The 22,692-nt window shown below is 38.4% G+C and overlaps 1 protein-coding gene and 1 long non-coding RNA gene across 11 annotated transcripts in view; both read right to left on the bottom strand.

Annotated features, from left to right (window-relative positions):
- USP6NL (USP6 N-terminal like) overlaps window positions 1–22,692 on the bottom strand; it is a 208,228-nt gene that overhangs the window by 136,180 nt on the left and 49,356 nt on the right. For all 10 annotated transcript variants that reach the window (XM_022580293.3, XM_089906509.1, XM_089906504.1 and 7 more), the window contains exon 2: window positions 10,137–10,223. Coding sequence is in view for 2 of the 10 variants with exons in the window: in XM_089906509.1 (XP_089762635.1) it covers window positions 10,137–10,140 (4 nt within the window). In the remaining 8 variants the exon portion in view is untranslated. The remainder of the gene's footprint in view (window positions 1–10,136; window positions 10,224–22,692) is intronic.
- On the bottom strand, window positions 1,269–10,130 carry LOC149749963 (uncharacterized). Its single transcript, XR_016391926.1, has 2 exons — window positions 7,588–10,130; window positions 1,269–6,693 (listed from the first exon to the last, which is right to left on the bottom strand). It is a non-coding gene; the product is annotated as an uncharacterized LOC149749963 (long non-coding RNA).

Below are 22,692 nucleotides of genomic sequence, written 5' to 3'. Positions count from 1 at the left end.
AGTTTTGTTTTTTGTTTTTTTGCGGTACGTGGGCCTCTCACTGCTGCGGCCTCTCCCGTTGCGGAGCACAGGCTCTGGACGCGCAGGCTCAGCGGCCATGGCTCACGGGCCTAGCCTCTCCGAGGCATGTGGGATCTTCCCGGCATGTGGGATCTTCCCGGACCGGGGCACGAACCCGTGTCCCCTGCATCGGCAGGCGGACTCTCAACCACTGCGTCACCAGGGAAGCCCTAAAACCAGTTTTTAAAAATATTTTACCGAAGGGCAATTCATTTTACTTATAAAAAGCAACCAAGAAACTGCTTAACTGTGTAGCTCAGTGGAAACTGTCATAAATGGTACAAAATATGCTTTACAAGCAAGGGAAATACAAACATGTTATCCCAATACATCTTCACAAATTCTTAATGTACTGATTGTACACCGAAGTGCATGTTAAAGGCAATAAAATCTTGTTCATCCATACAAAATATATCACGCATCTAATATGTATGTACAATACCTAGCAGGTACCTAGTAGATACAATGCCAGTTGCTGGTTATTACAGGTGTGTGATCAACCTCCTTTCAATCTTCCAAGAGAAACTGGCATTAAACACATAATTACACAATTCATTACTGAATTACAACTGAGATGACTACTGCGAGTAAGCACTGGATGACTGGAGCATGTGCCCTTAAGTGGAAAAACAGTGTGAATTAAAGGCCATACATAGTACATTATAACTGAACATATTCCAATTTCTGAATTACCACATTTAAAATTTTTAAAGTAAGCTTTCCTTTGTGCAGAAATGACCTCTCTTTTGACTTTCCCAAGCTACATGCAGATGAATGCACAAATATGGAAGGAAAAGAGACTCTCTAGTCATAATAAGGAAATTTAAATATGACTATTTTCAAAATCAAGAATTCAAAGAAAACACAGTATCCAGGCAATCTGACCTACTCCAGATTTTAACAAAGCTATGAAATAACATAATTAGTTTTAAAAAAATTCATTACCATTAAAAAACACATATTAAAAATACGTGGTCATGGAGAACCTAGGGGCAAGACGGGAATAAAGACACAGACCTACTAGAGAATGGACTTGAGGATATGGGGAGGGGGAAGGGTAAGCTGTGACAAAGCGAGAGGGTGGCATGGTCATATATACACTACCAAACGTAAGGTAGATAGCTAGTGGGAAGCAGCTGCATAGCACAGGGAGATCAGCTCATTGCTTTGTGACTGCCTGGAGGGGTGGGATAGGGAGGGTGGGAGGGAGGGAGACGCAAGAGGGAAGAGATATGGGAACATATGTATATGTATAACTGATTCACTTTGTTATAAAGCAGAAACCAACACACCATTATAAAGCAATTATACTCCAATAAAGATGTTTAAAAAAAAAGAACATCAGGATACAACTGAAATTTAATGCTCTATTAAAAAAAACCACACATATTAAAAATCATTTAAGTATATGTTTATCTCAAAATAAATCATAACTCAATTTGGAATAAATCATAATTCATTATAACATCACATTTAAGATCAAATAGTCCTATGTGGGGATATATATATACACACACACATAACATACAAACATAAAGACATAGGGATTTCTATAGAGTTCATAGAAGTGCTTGTGTACATAAACACAGCAGTCTCTTCAACATTCAGAAAGATCTTTCCAACGTTTCCTCAATATAAAATCTGTAATCACCATAACACATTAACCACAATAGGGAAGGAAGACCATTAAGAGAGTCCTTGACAGAACAATACATTGAGCAAAACTGATCCATGGTACCTATCATTCTCTGCTCTTCCTCCCTTTCTGAAACCTTTTTCCATCTCTGCCTTTTCTGTATACTGCGCATTCTCTCTCCTCTGACCATCACAAAATTACCTATGTTCCAATAAACATATAAAAACTATATTGTTGGGCTTCCCTAGTGGCGCAGTGGTTGGGAGTCCGCCTGCCGATGCAGGGGACACGGGTTCGTGCCCCGGCCCGGGAAGATCCCACATGCCGCGGAGCAGCTGGGCCCGTGAGCCACGGCCGTTCAGCCTGCGCGTCCGGAGCCTGTGCTCCGCAACGGGAGAGGCCACAACAGTGAGAGGCCCACGGACAGCAAAAGAAAAAAAAAAAAAAAAAGAACATCTGAGGAACCTTCCAGATTAGAGAAGGCTAAAGAGACTTCACACTAAACGCAAGGTGTGAATGATACTCAGCTGGACCCGGCACTGGAAGGACAGAATTGTCATAAAGGACATCATTGGGGAAACCGTCAGCAATGAAATAAGGATTGTAGACCAGATAAACATAATTTATCTTTTTGATAGTTTTACTGCAGTCATGTAAGAGAGTATCCTTATTCTTCAGAACTACACACCGAAATACACGATATATGCAACCTATTCTCAAATGGTTCCAAAAATAAATAATGTGTATTTTTTAAATACACATTCAGATATTTAAAAATAAAATAAAGAATTGATCCCATGGAAAAAATAAAGTTGGACTGGGTGGGAAGGAAGGATAGAATTTCACGATATCAGAGGTAGAATTTCACCTGCTGAGAACAGATATGCACTAAACAGAAAAAAATAACTTAAGAAGGAAAATTCTGCAGACCTAGAAGTTATTATTGTCCATCAGAATGCAGCTCAGCGCTGAGCTAGGAAAGCATAGCTTTAAGGTTAGACTAAAACCTGACAGCTGAAAATTTTTTACATCACATTTTAGGGGAAAAGAGAATAATGACTCCACTTTTAAAACACAAGTCAACATTTTTAAGTATACCGTTCTTAAGTGGAGAGTTACTTCTACTAAGTAATCATTTGAGATCCAAGTTCCTTTTAACAAAGTCAGTTTGGGTACCTAAAAAGTTGGGGTGGGGTTTTTCTCCGGTCCTGGGCAAAGTTCCCTGTACATATAGGTACATATACCCATAGGTACATATAGGTACAAAGTTCCATGAAAGGTCTAAGGCTGATTTTTTTTTTTTTAATCACAATGGCCCTATGGCCTCCATGTGTGGTAATGTGGATCAAGACCATGTGCATTCTTCATGGCAACAGAGAAGGATCTTTCCTAACCCAAAAGAGAGTACAAAAAAGAAGCTTTCTCTTTAGTTAGCAGTAAGGAAACCCCGTTTCATATCGCTTCTAGGTTACTTCTACCACCAGAAACAACATTTTTTATAATAAAGCATGCCAATGAAATATTGATATATCTTGGCAGTCATATTCTAACAGTCTGAATCAATCATTTGGCATATAACCTTGTATTACTGCAGTTAAAACAATAAATTCAAGCAGGTTGAAAAATCAAATTCAAATTTTGTTGTGCCATAATTGTCACAAGGAAACAAGTTTGTAATATTCTTCCAACACTGGTAATACCTAGTTCCTCCTTTCCTGGTACATACACTTACTTGATCTATATCTACGTATCACAGAAGGAAAGAACAGAAAGTTATTACCTAAGGAAAATACAAAAGACCAACTACTGTAGGTTTACATAAAAACTTAATACATGTTTGCTTTTCAAATTTCTTTTAAGTTATAGTCAAGCAAACATATTTTGCCTTACTTTGCATTCATTAGAATATAACAAGGTTAACCAGTGAGGAGATCACAGTACTTTACTATATAGTGTCGAAAGCTTTTATCAGTACATCCAATAAATTCCAGTTCTGTTCCATTCTTCTAGAATCTGAAACAGGCAACTGTACTTTTAAAAAGACATTGCAATTCCAAATGCCCCACAATTTAATATAAGATGTATATGAGTGTATGTTAGTATCTGACCATAATCTTTTTACATCCCACTGTTTAAAGTTTAACACCTGAATGCTCCAAATGTGTAAGCAGAAAGAAAACTGTTGCAATTCCAGGGGTACCTAGGTAATGCCAGCAGAAGTCAGCTTCTGAATTTAGGGGGAAAATAGCACTCCACTACCATCTGCCTATACAATGACCACCATCTTTGAAACTAAATAAGAGATAACTCATATAAAAAGTTTTCAGTTCCATTTGCCCTCCTAACTTCTGGACCACAATCATGATAGAAACCTATACAACATTTCCTTTTTTTAAAAAAAATAACTAACTATGGCTCAGTGCTGGAAGTGGGAGTGGGAGACTGGGGTAAGGGAGACTGGGGTAAGGGGAACTGGGAAGACGTTCTCGCTATATTCTTCATCCTTTCAGCCCAAGGCTTTAAAGAGAGGCTAGAAAGAATTATTACATAATCACTTGTCTATCTCCAAAAAAGAAAAAAAAAAGTAACACCAAAATATCATTTTAGATCAGTTTTAAGGGAGAAAGATCGAGGCTAGGAAATTTTTAACATCAATTTCACATATCTGGGAAATGAGAAGACAACTATACAATGATATCCATCATATACACTGACAGGCTCAAATTCTCTTAATAGAAAATGTCTATTTGACTAAATGCAAAAAGTGATAATAAACAGCTGTCCAGACACTATTTTAAAAAAACAAACTGATGTTAATTATATGTAGATAAACTAGTTGTAGACCATATAACAAATATCACTTACAAGTTGTTTTCCATTATATGTCTTTTGATGAATGAGAAATACTAAAAGTCATACCTATAATATTTTCATATAGAATATATTAGAGAAGTTTTTGTTTTTAGAGAAGTTTTTGTTAAAGAGATAGGAAATTTTTCAAACCAGTACATCAGTTATAATAAAATGAATTCAAGAAAAAATTGTAAAACTCAAACTCTATTTTCTGAAATTAATGTCCTTTTCAAGGGGATATCTCTCCAGATTTCATTAAATGCAGACACGCCAGTATTTAAAATGCAATTCAACTTAAATTTTCTTTTCTTTAACTTCTGCCCAACTTCTGAGGTACACAGCTATTCCATAAAACAGGAAATACATCTAGATAGGCTATTGTTATAGAGAGAAGATGTAGCCAGTACTTAGGGAAAGTCCTATCTTACTTGTTGCATGATTTTTTCTATTTAATAAAAAGACTCAGAAGAATCCTTATCCCACCACTCAGGGATTTAGTAATCTCCTCAATTATTTGTAACATTATCTGCTCTAACAAGTGTTAAAGTGTTCTTCACTTCAGCATCATCTTAGTCTACCGCTCCAACGAATGATGATGTTTACTCCTACTCTTATTAGAAAGCCACAAATACACCACATCCCAAATTATTCGCTGCCATTACTTTTTCCTCAGATAAAAGAGAAATATTTCATATCCCGAAGTAACCTCAAAAAACTCACTCCACTATTTAGGCCAAAGGGCAGGATCAAACTCTCCCACACAACAGATTCACCCCTGGATTGCCTAGTCAACATCCAAAAAGACTCTCTTAGGAAACATTTCATATAATTACTTACAGAGCAAAACTTTTCCAAAGAAAGTGAAATAAATACAGAAGTAAGGATTAAAAATTTTAATAGATTAGATAAGCTTTATTTTTTTTAACTTAAAACTTGGGAAAAGAAAAATAATTAGTACCCTAAATTATCACTTTTGGTTTTTAGCGCTTTTTTGGCTTTTTTTTTTTAACATATTCCATCAAAATAATCATCTAGAAATTGTTAAGCACTGCTCTATTTTTAATAAATTTGTTTATTTATTTATTTTTGGCTATGTTGGGTCTTTGTTGCTGCACGCGGTTGCGGCGATAGGGGGCTACTCTTCCTTGTGGCGTGTGGGCTTCTCACTGCGGTGGCTTCTCTTGTTGAGGAGCACAGGTTCTAGGCATGTGGGCTTCAGTAGTTGTGGTGCACAGCCTTAGTTGGTCCGCAGCATGTGGGATCTTCCCGGACGAGGGCTGGAACCCGTGTCCCCTGCATTGGCAGGTGGAGGGGGTAGGAGTTTAGTAATTTATTTATTTATTTTTGCTGTGTTGGGTCTTCGTTTCTGTGCGAGGGCTTTCTCTAGCTGTGGCAAGCGAGGGCCACTCTTCATCGCGGTGCGCAGGCCTCTCACTATTGCAGCCTCTCTTGTTGCGGAGCATAGGCTCCAGAGGCGCAGGCTCAGTAGTTGTGGCTCACGGGCCTAGCTGCTCCGCGGCATGTGGGATCCTCTCAGACCAGGGCTCGAACCTGTGTCCCCTGCATTAGCAGGCAGATTCTCAACCACTGCGCCACCAGGGAATTCCCAAGCACTGCTCTTTACACAAACTACTCTTGCTTTTATAATCTCCATTAAAGATCTAAAAAATCCATTTTAAATGACAGCCAGACTTTATATATAATAACTTTATTGCATCTTTGGCACCATCTGATAAAACAAAATCTTTAACAAATCTGATAAATGCTAAACATTGCTAAATATGCATTACAGAAAATTAAGACCAATTTAAGTACTGAAAAAGGCTTTTTGCAAATTGTAATAAAGTTAACAATTCACAATGAAATGCACAGCATAGCAGCATCATATAACACATATTCCACAAGACCAATATTCGGCCTCAGAACTTAACAGAATACATAAAAATTGAGACTAAAAGCTGAAAAACATCTTAAAGCACCTAACAAATTCTCTAGGTCTTACAGTTGGAGCATCCCAATTCGTGTGTCAGGATGTGCAGAGAAACTGATCCCTCGGCCCGGCCTGAGGTGTCAGAGCTGGTAGCCTCCAAGCCCCAAACATCTCCATTAGTTTATCTCACATGCTGTACAACTACTACCATTTCCTACATGGTTCATGACATGGAAAGGGTTAGGAAATCCTGCAGAGCTAAACGCATCCAGACATACAAGTATCCAACCTTTCTTGTAATCTCTAGAGAAATACTGAAAAAAATTTTAGTTATCAATCTCACCCAAATCTAGGTTTGGAAATTCTATCTTTAATGACATGTCTTCCTATTTTTTAACCTGTACCATGCTTCTCCAGTAATTTTTACAAAAACAGGAACTCTGATATACTCAGTTCCCTCCCACCTTTATGAAAACGTACAACCCCATAGAAACTGCAACATGGCACAGACCATGACAACACTCCCTAATCTATGGTTCCAGTTCTCTGCTCGAGAATGATTTCCATCACTACAGAAAATCAAGTTGGCAAGAAAGAAACTCAAAGTTTATTTCAAAGGGTGCAAGGAAAGGGCTGAAAACTAAGAACAAAACTAGGCAAAGCAAATACTGCCTGTAACCCATCTTTTTAATTTACGTCTAACAAAAATGTCTCTTTGTCAGAGTAATTTTTCCAGAATAAAATCTTAAGTTGTTCCCCTAACTGAAGTCCCTCAATAGGTCCTAAGCCCTGAGATATGAAGTCCAAACCTCCAGAAATGTACACGACCCCGGACCCTGATTTCATCTCCTCCCCAGCTCTATATTCCAGAATGTTCAACTACTCAGTAACATCCTTGTATGGTCAAACCTTCATGCCTTTCTCACAGTGCTCCCCTACTTGGAACGCTTTATCCTACACACACACTTTTCATGGGAGCAGCTCGAATTTCAACCTAAGAATAATAACACATGGCACAGCTACAGTTACCACATAGTAAGGATGTCACTTAGGAACCGTCAAATCCATGCACTATTTACTGAGCATCTACTGAGTGCCAGGAACTTACCACTAGGAATAAGTCTTTGCCCTCAAGGAGTTTACAGAATAGACGAAGATCAGAGTAAACAGGCCGCTGATTTTACTGGAGGACGACAGCTACTAGAGTGAGGCAAGCAGCATGCTCTGGAGGCACAGCACCACAGGGCTCACCTAGCGAGTGAAGTGGTAATGGACGACGGGGAGGAACTCTAGGAACCAGGGAACTAAGCAGAAACTGATTTATTTTTAAATCTTAAATATGAAGTAAGGATTTGGGACTTCACTGTAATCCCAGTGGTTAAATGCCCAATGGCATTGTTCACGCTTTGCAGCTCCCTTTCTTCACAACAAACACAGAGAAATTACAGATAAAATATGAAGACAAATGACCAAAAGGACATACCTATGCCCCCAAACATGTTAAACATCTCCACAGATCAGAAATCTAACAGAAACACAAAGTGTGAGCCTCACTAAAGCCAGGAGGTCTGCTGAGCTCTGGGCCCCAAAGCAGGAAAAGGCAGCAGGCAGCTGATCCTCGGGGATTAACTATGGGTTGATCGTGTGGTGTAACAAGGGCTCCACGGGTCAGTAGCCAGGCTCTTTGCTCAAAACCAGGGACTGGCTGGCACTCTTCCTTGATAGGAAACTAGACTGAAAAAGACTTCTGCTAACTGCACTCAGGCTACAGCTTAGGAAGCGGCTGACCTAATGCCAGCTGCCTCAGTGACTGAATCTGTGATATCCCCAACGTCACCATGGGACCGGGGCTCTGGTCCACTAACACAGACCTGATTCTGATCTGGGAACTCCAAAGCCAGGCAGAGACAACGGCAAATCTGCTAGACCAGCAGGGAAAATCACAAAGAGACAGAGAGACACACACACGCGCACACACACGCACAGGAAAAAGAAAAAAGAAACTCCCATCAGAACTTGCCTGCAGAATTACAGAACCTGATGAAAACACCAACAATATCAACAACCACACATAAACTCACTGCAGACAAGACAAAAATCATCAAATGATCTGAAAAGGACTTTCAAATAAGCATGTAAGAGATCTTCGAAGAGATAAATAACAAAAGAACCAAAAAAATGTTAAATACAAACGAGCAGAAATGAGAAATGAACTAGTAGATATAAAAAAAAAATTAAAAATCTTGCAAATGAAGTATAACCACTGTAATTTATAGATAAATTGTTGGTGGTTCCGATACATATCTTGGCTGCCTAGTAAGCCATCTCTCCCTCTGCTTTCACGCTCACAGGGCTCTGAGTTTTAGGGGGCAGTCGTGTTAGACCAAGATTCAAAAATCTTAGACCAAGATTCAAAAATCAAAGACACCCTGTATTTGTCCTCAAAGAACTTGCCAGCTGTAACAGTGATCTACCAGACCACTAAGGTTACAACGCAGAACAAAATTTAGTTAAATTTCCAAAAAAGGTAAGCATTTTTTAAACTAAAATGCTCTTAGTGTTCATGAAGTCATATTACCATCTTCACTAGAGTTGGCATTCTATGATAGGTAAACATTCTCACAAAACTTCATATGAATGGAGCTGACATAACCAAAGGTGCTTCTTTCCGAATCTGTATTTGAACTCATCTGGTAACTATCCTTGTTTATTCAAAGCACACCAGCGAAAAAGTAACCCACTGAAAAGTCTCCAAAACCAAAGACAACTACTTGCAATATTACTTCTAGTAGAAAGCACTCAAAGATTTCACAATAACAGCTTTATTTTCACTTATCAACTGCCTGATTATTCAAACTGATGAGAAAAGCGACTCTATTCCTATTAATGTAAATATAATCAATATAAATAACATGTGAAAAATTTTATACTCTCTAATATTATATTCCAATAAGAAAATGCTCACTTCATCCCAAAGTTTCCATAATCAAAAAACTGTACTCTAAAAGTACATCAGAACTGTCATAGGATCCCAGTCAGGATTAAATCTTAATTCTTTCCTCACTCTCTAAAAGTAAACAACACAAAATAGTAAAATCCAGTTCTGTTCACAAACAGAAGTGGAAAGGAATGACAGAAAATATTACATATACCATCCCCTCACAACTGAGAAGATAAAATCTATATCAAGATAGGTCTATAGGATAGACTTGGTTCCTTGATCCATCAAAGACATTGATAAAGAGATTTCTTTCTTTTTTTTGCTTAAATATAATATTAACCTACGTTACCCAATGATTAAATTTACACAGTAAAACCTCTGCTAATTATGGTCAACTGCAATATTTCCCTCTTCATATTTCCAAAAAGTCATTTTCCAATGGCTAGTCAACAGAAAAGTTTAGATAGTAGAACTAAACCAGCCAAGAAGCTAATGACACAGATATCCTCACCACACCTAACTTCTTAGAATAAATCAAACATCAATCTCCTCGTTTAAATACAGGCAAGTGCACAGTATTGGGCTGAACCAGATTATCCAATCTCTGATGAAGTGACATAATTCCAATCTGCTCAGTAACAACTTTTTTCTTTAAGTACAACACCGCAGATGCTCCTGAGAGGACTGAAATGATACACAGGAGGAAGGGCACTTACCCATGACTGGAGATGTCTTTGTACGTGGTCCCGATCAGGCACTACACCCAAATCTGCTGTCCAACGTTTCTCAGAGGAATACATGTCCTGGTCAGAAAACAAAGAGAAAGAAATCATATTTTCTAAAGGTCAGTGTTTAAAGTTTTCTAAAAGGAAATAAAAATAATTTACTTACAAAAATTTTCTATTTCTATAAGAACCCCATGACGTCATCTAAATATAAAAAATTACCAATCTTTGGAATATCATGATTCTGCTCCTATTTTCCTTTTTCAGTAAGCCATTACCTCAAAAGCAAATAGTATGTCTAAAGGAGTTAGGCCACACAGAAACTTAGTAACAGGTGCCCTTTGTCTTCAGTCCCTCCCCATCCCACCCCCACATAAAGAAGTCATAGGAAGAAAGCACTCCATTTGGGGTAAATTAAGCATATCACACCAGCTAAATGTACTCTGACTGCACACAGGTGATTTATATACACCATCAAATAAAGATTACCAAAGTGATTGCTATGGACTTTCCCTTATAATGGGCAGTTTCCTCACTATAAAAGTAATATGGTTTCATTGTTTTAAAAAGCTGGAAACAGCAGCAAAGTAGAAAGAAAAAAATTCTCTCACAGTACAATGCCACTACATCTACCCAATCATGTGGGGCATATCTCCTTTCCAGGAACTTTCTGTACATATTTTAAAAATACACTTTATAAATACTACATACAAAATTTTGTATTTGGTTCTTTTGAGTATAACGTAAAGCATCACCCTGCATTATTATAAATACAAACTTAACGCTTTCCGAAGATTTCCATTATAAATCTTCTTCTCCTGATAATATATTAAAGAAAATGAGGCATAAAGTAATACTAATGCTACATTTAAACATAACCACGGATGCACAAATGCCTCCCCAAACCTAATACATGAAATTCCAAACAAGGTAACATCAGATTTGATACAAAATTAACATTTGTGCTAAGTCATGTGTAGCTGCCTTCATAAACTGATAAGCTACTTCTCGTAATCACCAGAAGCGGTGATTACTTTCTAGATCAATTAAGAAAACAGCATAATACTAAGGACCTCTGCTTCTGAAACAGATTTCAGTTCAGGAACCATTTTTTGAAGAAATAATGCTTGCCCCATCTATAAAACATCTCTACTCATACTGTGTAATATACAAAAGAAGGATAAATTCACCGAATGGAAATTCTGGACGCCCAGCAGGGTCCACACGCTGTAATTAGTAGTGGCCTATCTCCGATGAGTTACCGCATAATCACCTGGCCCCCACCCCACACGCCCTCCTCTTCGTCTTGCAGTGGCTACTATTAAATGATTTCCATTTCCAGATAACCCAATTATCCCAAAGAAAATGAGAAGCTGTAGGGAAAATTCTAAAACAACACATAATCCATGTGACAAAAGGTTCTCACAATGAATACACTTTCTTCCTGGTGCTTCGCCAAGTCTATTAGACTTGTTTCCCGGCCAGGAGACTAGGAGGTGGTGCACGCTGCCCCGAGGAGCGAACTGACAGGTGGCCGAGGACGAGGGCCCTGTGTCACAGAGACACAGAGGAGACTACCTGCTCACAGGGGCCCCGGGAGCTCACGCACAGCTCGCTCACAGGTCCTCTCTCTGCCCAGGGACTTCTCTCTTTGTTCATGCTTATATCAAGTTTTTTATCTTAATTTAAAATTCCTACATGGCAACATCAAAGCACTTTGTACTAAGTCATGCACCCCTCCTACCCACAGTTACAAACTGCCAAATAAAAACTTATTCAAGGATTGAAGTTCCTCAGATATTAGTTTTCTCAGCACTAAAAATAGTAACCTCAAAAAACCAGGATAATAAAACTTATAAACACTGGATTTTTAGCCTTACTTACTATCTGAGGTGGTAAATGTACTTGACAAATATGCAACAATGCATGAGTTGGAATTAATGTCACGGAGTAGTTCTTAGAAAACATATTTTTAAATTACTTATAACTGAAGTCCTATGTTCAAGATTCTTTATACTAATCACAGCTTTGAAATGCAGACCCTCCATCCCCAAGTAGGTGGTTACCAATTCTTTTCAGCAATGAGGCAGTTCAGAAGCACAAATGATAAAACTTTCAGATTCCCTTTCTCCTCCTCAAAATGCTACCAACCTGGACATACGAAGAAGAAAGAAGAAAAATCTTACTTGTTGTTTTTCACACCGTCTAAGAGGGAAAGAGTCTGTCTTAAATCCAGAGTTTCACATAAAAGGCATTATTGGGATACTTCTGCAAAATCTGGCCTTTCAACGCACTTTCCAGAAACTTGAGCCACTGCTGTTTATTTTCAGCAAAGAATTTATCCTCATGCTAACCTACTATGGGTTCTTTCAAGTGGCTCCTCCAATTTTGTGATAACACTTGATATGCACAAGTGGTAAGGCTACAGCAGGCCTCCTTAGGCCTGCTGACACCCATCCTGACAGGGAACTCAAGGACCAGCTAAAGGAAAGAAACTCCACCATATCCTTTTCTTTACTGCAGGCACTAAACATGACCTAAAAATAATTCCTGTCACTTTTTTTGTTTGTTTGTTTTTGTTTTTTGGGTTTCTTTTTTTTGCGGTACGTGGGCCTCTCACTGCTGTGGCCTCTCCCACTGTGGAGCACACAGGCCCCAGACGCGCAGGCTCAGCGGCCATGGCCCACGGGCCCAGCCACTCCGCGGCATGTGGGATCCTCCCGGACCAGGGCATGAACCCTCGTTCCCTGCATCGGCAGGCAGACTCTCAACCACTGCGCCACCAGGGAAGCCCACTTTTTTAATATTTATTTTTATTTATTTTATTTTATTTATTTGGTTGCGCTGGGTCTTGATTGCAGCAGGCGTGCTCCTTAGTTGCGACTCACAGGCTCCTTAGTTGCAGCTTGCCGGCTCCTTAGTTGCAGCACATGGCCACGCATGTGGGATCTAGTTCCCCGACCAGGAATCAAACCCGGGCCCCCTGCATTGGGAGTGCAGAGTCTTATCCACTGTGCCACCAGAGAAGTCCCTCCTGTCACTTTTAGTCAGTTAAAAACTATGGAAGTATTTAAAAGGATTTCTGGTTTTATAACACCAGATCATCTATTCTAAAACTAGCTCAACAGTCCCACTTTTAAATTATTTTAAAACTTAAATTTAATAGAATTATAAACCGCAACATACAGTAGCACATTCTATTGTTTCTAATAATATTCTGTCTGGAGATCAAATTAACATTAATTTATTTCATTGTACAATAACTTCTACAAAGAAAATACACAAAGATTCCCAATCTCTACTAAAAGCTAATGTAATCTCCATTTTTAATCTCATCACAAATTATAATTTTAAAAAATCAAATTTAATCTTGAAGATATTATGCTAAGTGAAATAAGCCAGTCATAATAGGACAAGTACTCTATGATTTCACATGTATGAGGGACCTAGAGAAGTCAAATTCACACAGACAGAAAGTAGAATGGTGGTTGCCAGGGGCTGGAGGAACAGAAAATGGGGAGTTAGTGTTTAATGGGCGAAGAGTTTCATTTTGGGAAGATGAAAAAAGTTCTGGAGATGAATGGTGATGGCTGTACATTAATGTGAATGTACTTAATGTGCCTGAACTGTACACTTTAAAATAGTTAAAATGGTAAATCTTATGTGTATTTTACTACAATAAGAAATACAAACGTAAAAAAAGAATCAGTTACCTATGGTTTCGAAAGGGTAAGCAAATCCTGAAGTAACAGAAATTACAAAGAATTTAGACTTTTTAATTCATAAATATTAAAAACCAACTGCATGTTTCTAATATTTGGCTATAAGAGAAAAAGAAGTGTCTACGTGAGAAATAGCTAGGACTCATTATTTAGATTTTTTAAAAAATCCCTACAACTAAATTACTAACACACGCTCCTGCTAAATCCAGGAGGATTTAGCTGTTCCCCCAATACCACCATTCACTAGATCTCTTAAACTCATTTGGTGTATTTTCATCCATTTTCAAAATATTTTTCCTTCTAAATACGTGTATACTTTTTCATTCATGCACTCTTGTATACATAAAACACTTACTGACACCAAGAAGCTGAAGATTATGTGTAAGACTTTAAAAACTTTACCCACAGTTCTATTTTTATCTTTTAGCATCTTTAAAAATTTTGTAGAATAAGGACAAAGTAATTATTTAATTAATTCTTTCTCATAATTTTTAATTTCATGGTCAGTTTCTATTTAAAGAATTCCCACCACTCTGCTATGAACTTTCCAATGTTTATCATTCAAGATAAGTACTTCAGGGCTTCCCTGGTGGCGCAGTGGTTGAGAGTCTGCCTGCTAATGCACGGGACACAGGTTCGAGTCCTGGTCTGGGAGGATTCTGTGTGCCGCGGAGCGGCTAGGCTCGTGAGCCACAACTACTGAGCCTGCGCGTCTGGAGCCTCTGCTCCGCAGCAGGAGAGGCCGCAATAGTGAGAGGCCCGCACACCGCGATGAAGAGTGGTCCCCGCTTGCCACAACTAGAGAAAGCCCTCGCACAGAAATGAAGACCCAACACAGCAAAAATAAATAAATAAATTAACTCCTACCCCCAACATCTTCTTTAAAAAAAAAAAAAGATAAGTACTTCACTAACTAATAAAATAAAGCTGTAAGAGACTTCCCTTTCTGCAATTCTTGTGTCCAAACGGCTTGAGAACCCTTTTGCTACATGACACCTAAAAATGCTTGATAAAAATATAAGAATTATCCTTTTGAATGCATAGCAAAGCTCACAAGCAACTAAGGGATGTCCTCAGAGACCAAAAAAGTAAACAGGAGCACAAATAGAGAGTGGAAGGTGGGCAATGATGCCAGCAACTGCTCTAGAGGCACTGATAATCCCCCATAACCAAGCTATACTGTCCAATACTGAGCCACTAGCCACATGTAGCTTTTTAATTTTAAATTAATTTAAAGCATCTAAAATTTAAAATTCAGTTCCTTTGTCACACTAGCCATATTTCAAAGGTGACTACTGGCTATCATATTAGCACAGATATATAATATTTCCATTATCATGGAAAATTCTATTGGATAATGCTGAAGAGCTTTCAGTGTTAACAGTCATGCATGGGACAAAGCAAAAGCTTCATACTACACAATATGGGAAGTCAGACTAAAGATAAGCACTTAAAGCCTGGTCCCTGAAGAACTAAATCTTCAATAAAAAAGAATAAACTATGAAAAAACAATCTACCGCAAACGGAGACTAGAGAAAAATTCTCCCCTGCGTCTAGGCTTATTGGTGTTTTGGGAGAAGGGGAATATTCCCTGGAAGTTTGCAACCAAAACCAACCTTCACACGGGTATCAAGTTCAAATCCATGCTATTTGTACATTGTGAAAATCTCAAGCCTAGAAATTAAGTGGCCCTGGGTTGACAGTGTCCTCAGTTGCAATTCTTCTCTGGGAGAAAGCACTCTTAACCCAGGTCTCGTAAGAATTTCCACAGATAAAGTTACCATAAAAACAAGTTCAAATTGTAAAACTAAGGATAATAAGCAAGATACAACAGAAATAAGTATATAATTCACGATTTTTTAAAAAAAGAGGGTGGGGCTTCCCTGGTGGCGCAGTGGTTGAGAGTCTGCCTGCCGATGCGGGGGACACGGGCTCATGCCCCGGTCCAGGAAGATCCCACATGCCGCAGAGCGGCTGGGCTGCTCGTGAGCCATGGCCGCTGAGCCTGCGCATCCGGAGCCTGTGCTCCGCAACGGGAGAGGCCACAGTAGTGAGAGGCCCACGTACCGCAAAAAAAAAAAAAAAAAAAAAAAGAAGAAAAGCAAGAGAATGCTAGATCCCAGAGTTTCTGGGGACAGGAGTAAGATAGAAGAGGAGTTGTAGGGAGGTGTGAGCCAAGAGGGTAGTGCTAGCATTCTACCACTTAACCTGAGGGAGGGGACAGTACAAATATCATTCTATTAGACCTTACGTAACATTACATATAGTCCTTTGTATGAATATATATTTTAATATGAAAAAGCAAAACTTTTCCAACAAAATTCAGAAATGAAATGATTATAAATAAAAATGACAACATATGTTAAGTAATCACATGTATAAAAGAGTTAAATGCATTTATAATCTTTAAGCCATAATTAAGAGGCGGAAAGAGTTGTAGTGACTCACATTCATTTTTTTTAATTAATTTATTTATTTTTTATTTTATTTATTTTTGGCTACATTGGGTCTTCATTGCTGCGTATGGCCTTCCTCTAGTTATGGCGAGTGGGCGCTACTCTTCGTTGCGGTGTGTGGGCTTCTCATTGCAGTGGCTTCTCTTGTTGCGGAGCACGGGCTCTAGGTGCGTAGGCTTCAGTAGTTGTGGCACGTGGGCTTCAGTAGTTGTGGCTCGCAGGCTCTAGAGCACAGGCTCAGTAGTTACAGCACACGGGCTTAGTTGCTCCGCGGCATGTGGGAACTTCCCGGACCAGGGCTCAAATCCGTGTCCCCTGCCTTGGCAGGCAGATTCTTAACACTGTGCCACCAGGGAAGCCCTGACTCACTTATTCTTTAAGAGAAAGAGACAAATACAAGTGATAGCCAGGTCCACTATAAAATGCAAGAGGGAATTTACATGAAAAGACTGATGATTATATATTATCCAAACGTAGAAGCAGCTAGCCTTCCCAAAGAGCTGTGTCATTTGTGCATCTGCTCTCAGCTATCTGATCAATGAAGATTCTGATCTCACCTTCACAGCTGTATAATACAAGTTCATTTTCTAGTAGAAATTCCTAGATCCTGTTTTGCTGAATTGCCATACATTGAACTACCATCCCAAGAAAAAGCTTAAGAAAATTGTCTTAATTGAAGCATTATTTGTAACAGAAAAAAAAAGTATAAACAACTTAAATGTGCAATAATAAGGGACTGACTAAATGAATTGTTAATTTATATGTAATGGAGTCTCATGCATCCATTTAAAAAACATCGCAAAGAAATTTAATGACAGTGAGTGAATGAATGCTCTCCAATGTGCTTTGTGCCACTTTCTCACAATCAGCAAGAAGTATCAGAAATGATGCCTCAACCAACTTAAATGTATTTCCCCAAAGGCTTATAAACCAATACTTAAAGTGATTAATGTTCAATTTTTAAATTTAAAATGAACAGATAATATAAAAATTTACTATTCATTCAATAAATATTTACTGAGCAGCTATTACGAGCCAGACAGTGTTCTAGGCTCTGCATACACAGCCACGAACAAAACAAATACCCCATCCTCGTGGAACTCACATCCTAGCAATTCTAGTACCTTCCCTTCTTAATTCAGATGCACAGTTCATTAGTTCAAATAAATATGTCAGGGCAGATTCCAGGGTAATGTCTTCTCATGCCAGATAAAGAAAACTTTAGTTAATATTTAAAGTCATTATTCATTGACATGGATGGTCTCACCACTGTACTTTCACAATTCTTGAGCTTTCTATAAAGAATGTTCTTTCTGCAGTTTACACCCCCTGAAACACAGTGCTGAATTCCCATGGCTTTCAGTATTTTCCCTGCTCAAGAGAAGTAAAGCAAATCTTCTATCACAGCTAGAGTAGAAGGTTTATTTACCCCATTCACTCAATCAACAAAGTACTTCCTGCTAATAAGATCAGAGAAGGAGATGGGCAAAATGAGAAATCCTTCGGTTTCCTAGGCTTGTTTACACGTGTATGTTAATGAAGCATCAGATAAGAACCAGGTCTGATTTCCCCCTCTACAGGTAGAATTTAAGTTAGGTTTCCAGAAGGACTTATCGAATTCTAGTAGCTTTACACTGGTCAACGCGTCAACTTCTAGGTATTCAGGAAAACAAATGTCCTTCCCAAGGCTTCCTTTCCTATCTCAGTTACAGAGACGCAGGGCCTTTCAAAAGCAGCTTATAATTTGCTTACATGTCACATTTGCCTAACGTACTTGATACATCCTACCAGAACTAAGCGTAATGCCTGAGGTCTACAGATAAAAGCTAGAATGAAGGGTACAGTATCTCTGATTTTCAGGGGCCTGGCTTCATTTAAAAAGTCAATTAAAAATTACATACAGCTAAGTATAATATAAGCACTGCTGCAGACACTATGAGGACTAAAACGTAGACAGGATTCCAGGCCCAACTTTAAGGAATTTACATCTAGTTGGATTCTAAACACAAGAATGTATCCATCCATCCATTCAATAAATACTAATTCAGCTCTACAACATGTAAAAACTTCTCAAAGGGCTTGAGATACAGCAATGGAGACAAACCTGATCCCAGCCACCCTGCCGTTAACAGAACATAGTCAGGACAAAAGTCCTAAAGAAGATGGGAGTCAAGGGCTTCAGCTCATGCAAAGGCCCTATGCTGAGTTAAAATGAGTAAATGTATGGGCAAAAAAATGTAAATGTATACAGGTAAAAAGAGGAAAATTCATGTAAGATGTCAATAAAATTGGAATTCAGCAAGCTGATGGCAGAATGTAAGAAAATCACTCAACATACAGCAAGTCCAAGATGAAAGTGGTCCAGCTCTGCCATTAACCAGCTCTAGGAATGTAGATCAAGTCACTTGACTTCTCTGAGCCTTGGTTCCTTTATCCATAAAATGAGAAGTTAGCTTTTTCAACCTGGCTACCACTCAAGATTGTCAAGGGATTATGCATGACAAAAAAAATGCTTTCATAAACTAAATATCTCATATATTTGACACATGCATGAGCATGGATCCATTTTTGGTCTTATTATAAAATAAAGGAATTGAAACATAATTTTTAAGTTCTCTTTCTAGCACTGTAAGGTTTGTGACCTAAAAACTAATTTTAGATCAATGGATAACTAAGAAAGGTTCTGACTTCCTCAGCATTGTAAGTAGACTCAATTAATAAATTATTGCAATAAACCAAGTATGAGCTGGAAAAAACTGGTCTAAAATGTTGGTTATGTTTTAAAAAGGGAGGGGGATGGCAGATTCAAAGGGCACTTGGAAGAAAGTCAAAATGACTACTAACAGTGAAGTAATCAAAGGTAATCCTAAATTCAAAGGGAGACTCCAGATGATATTCTTTTGGCAATCCTCAGTGATGGCAGATCATCAACTTTGTAGGAAAAAGTTTTTGTAAAAGAAAAATATTGGGCTTCCCTGGTGGCGCAGTGGTTAAGAGTCTGCCTGCCAATGCAGGGGACATGGGTTCAAGCCCTGGTCTGGGAAGATCCCACATGCCGTGGAGCAACTAAGCCTGTGCACCACAACTACTGAGCCTGTGCTCTGGAGCCCGCAATCCACAACTGCTGAAGCCAGCGCGCCTAGAGCCTGTGCCCTGCAACAAGAGACGCCACTGCAATGAGTAGCCCGCACACCGCAACGAAGAGTAGCCCCTGCGCGCAGCAACGAAGACCCAACGCAGCCAAAAATTAATAAAAATAAATTTTTTTTAAATAGTGAAATGTCTGGAAGGGCATATTTCTTAAAAAAAAAAAAAAGAAAGAAAAGAAAAGAAAAATATTTCCCAAGCAAGTCTGGTGAAGGAGCTTAGAATTCAAACTGATAATAAAATGTGATATAAATTGATGATGAATAGGGTTTCATATCTCTAAAAAGCAATTTCTAAAAAGAAATTTCTCTTCAGCAACTAATGTAGTCTACTAATGGTAACTAATTTGAATACACATTCTAAAATGCTGCTTTCAAAATGAGTCTATTACTTCACAACCACGTTATTCTACTTAGCCTCTATTTTCCAATAACTAACCATCAGCTGGGAAAGTAAAACACAAACACATGAAAGTTACATAAAAGACAAAATAAGTGACCTGCATTTCCGACAAAACTAAACCACATATTACACATCAACCTTAAAGACAAAAACCTAGACCAAAAAATATATATATATAAATGTATATATAAAGTATATTTTTTAATTATTAAAAATATCAGAGGGTAAAAATTGGTACAACTTTGAAAAACTGGCAGTAACTCCAAGAGCTAAATATTTATCTACCTATTACTCAACAATTCCATTTCTAGGGATACTTCCAAAAGAAAGGAGTCCATATGTCCAACAAAATACATGTATAAGAATGTTCATAGCAGGTTTATTATAACAGCCCAAAACTGGAAATAATGCAAATGCCTATTAAAAGTAGAATGGAGAAATAAATTGTGATACATTCGTATGTTAGGTTACTACTATGACAGACAGTATTTTCCAATAACAGTCACTGTAATACTTCTCGACTCACATGTTGTTCCAGAACCTTGCATCTCTCATCAACAGGTTTCTGCTCTCTCTAAACCTGGGTCGGTTCCTAACAGGTGACCTAGCGTCCATCTGGCTCTCCACACCCCCCCCTCCCCAGGCTGCCTGTGCAGGACGACCGCCCTGGCAACCGGCCACCACCCAGTGACAAACTCAGGCCACCTAAGATGCTCTATCATCAACCACCAGCTGTGGGAGCAAACGTTCAAATAACGTTAGGCCCAGCCTTCGAGCCGCCCTACTTGAAACTAAATGAAGCAGAGACAAGCGTTGCCCAAACTGCAGTTTTGTGACAAACATAAATGTTGTCATTGTTTAAGTCACTGAGTTTTGAAGCAATTTTTTTTGAAGCCACAGTAAACTAGAAAAAGTGCAGAGCAATAAAAAAGAAACACTACTGCCACTTGCAACAACATAGCTGAATCTCACTGATAAAATACAATGTTGAATGAAACAAGCCAGACAAGAGAGTACATATTGTATGATACCATTTTGACGAAAAACTAGAAAACTTCTATGGTGAGAGAAAACTGAGTAACTGTTACTTGAGGTAAGGGAGGAAGGTGGCATGGATTGGGAAGGAGTGTGACAGAGCCTACTGGGTGGCAAAAATATTCTATACGTTACACTGGGTGTGATTATATACTTAATTACATTTATAAAAATTCTTCAGGGTATACATTTAAGATTAGTGCATATTATTATATGTATATTACACCTTAATTTTTAAAAGGTGGGGAGGGGTGGGGCGATCAAAGAGCTAACAAGATAATGAGGAATTACCAGCCACAGTCTAAGAAGAGGAATCCAAAATGGGGACCACGGTACCCTGGGGCTTCTTTCCTCCCGGAAATGTTTGCCCAATCAAGGGAGGTGCCTGAGAGGCTAAAATGCACTTAGGCAGCCTTGCAACCTAGGAAGACAACATGTCAGAGTACAAGAGCCACCAAGGGAGCCATCCCGTGCTTTGGAATAAGACTTCAAAAAGCTGAATTCCAGAAGAAAGAATAACACAAAAGTAAACTAAACCAGCCTTTGCACAGACGCTAAAAAAAAATCTCAATTTGGATCGAGGTGATCCTAAGTGCCTGGCAAAAGCAACAGAAAAATCCTTATCTAAATCTATAATTACTTCTAGAAATAATTTTTCAAATACAATGAACAGTACACAAAGATAAGCAGGCATACAAGGAGATGAGACTCCTTGAGAAATACCAGACGACAGAAAAAACCTGCAGAACTCTGGGACAGAGTTACATGCTTACTCTGTCCACAGAGATATATGCAAAGCTTGAACATTTTGATAGGGAATTAGTAACTATAAAAGCAGCATAGCAGATTTTAAAAAGAACCAAACTGATATTCTAGAATGAAAAACACAATAACCAAAATTAAGAACCCAGAGAATGAACACATTTAAGACCAAATTAGACAGAGATGAAGACTAACTTAGTAAACTGGAAGATAGGCCAGAAGAAAATGTCCAGAAAAAAAGAAAAAAATAGAAAACCTAGAAGACAGGTGAAATACACAGTGGAGTCAGTGAGACCTAACACTGGAACCGAAGTCCCAGAAAGATTAAGCATGCGAAATGGGGAGAAGCAATATTTTAAGAGATGACAGCTAAAAACTACCCAAGACTGATGAAAGACATCAGGTAACAGCATTAACAGGTATACGCCCAAGCAAGAAAAGGAAGGGGGGGGGGGGTGAGGGGCGGGGGAGGGAGAGGACATCATCTGAAATAAAATCTGAAAGACAAAAAGAAAATCTTAAAAATAGCCTGAGAAAGAAACAAATTACCAACAAAGTGATAAACTGCAGCTGCTTCTCAATAGAAACAAGGATTATAGAATAATCTCTTCTTCAAAGAACTAATATACAAATATACGTATGTATGTATCTCCAATCCAGAATTCTATACCTAGCAAAATGTATCTTTCAAGAATGTACGTGAAATAAAAACATTCTCAGACAAACTAAGAGACTGAAATTTTTTAAACACTAAATCCACTCTAAAGAAAATACTAAAGGGTATTCTGCAGGCAGATGGAAAATTGTTTCAGAAGGAAGGTCAGTATCACAAGAAGGAATAAAGGAAAAGAAAGGCAGTTAAGTCTAACTGAATAATAATGGTACAAAACAACAGAAATAGGTCCTTGGGGTATAATACATATATGCATTTAAAAACATGATAACAATGAAATAGGTTTAAAAAATAGGAAAGAAATTGACTTACATGTTTTTAAAGGCCTTAACATTATCTGGAAAAAAGGT

Source organism: Delphinapterus leucas, chromosome 2, assembly GCF_059928025.1.
Source record: "Delphinapterus leucas isolate spDelLeu-1000000601 "Yukka" chromosome 2, BTC_Dleu_Yukka2, whole genome shotgun sequence".
Lineage (NCBI taxonomy): Eukaryota > Metazoa > Chordata > Mammalia > Artiodactyla > Monodontidae > Delphinapterus > Delphinapterus leucas.
This window is presented reverse-complemented; position numbering and strand designations above follow the sequence as displayed.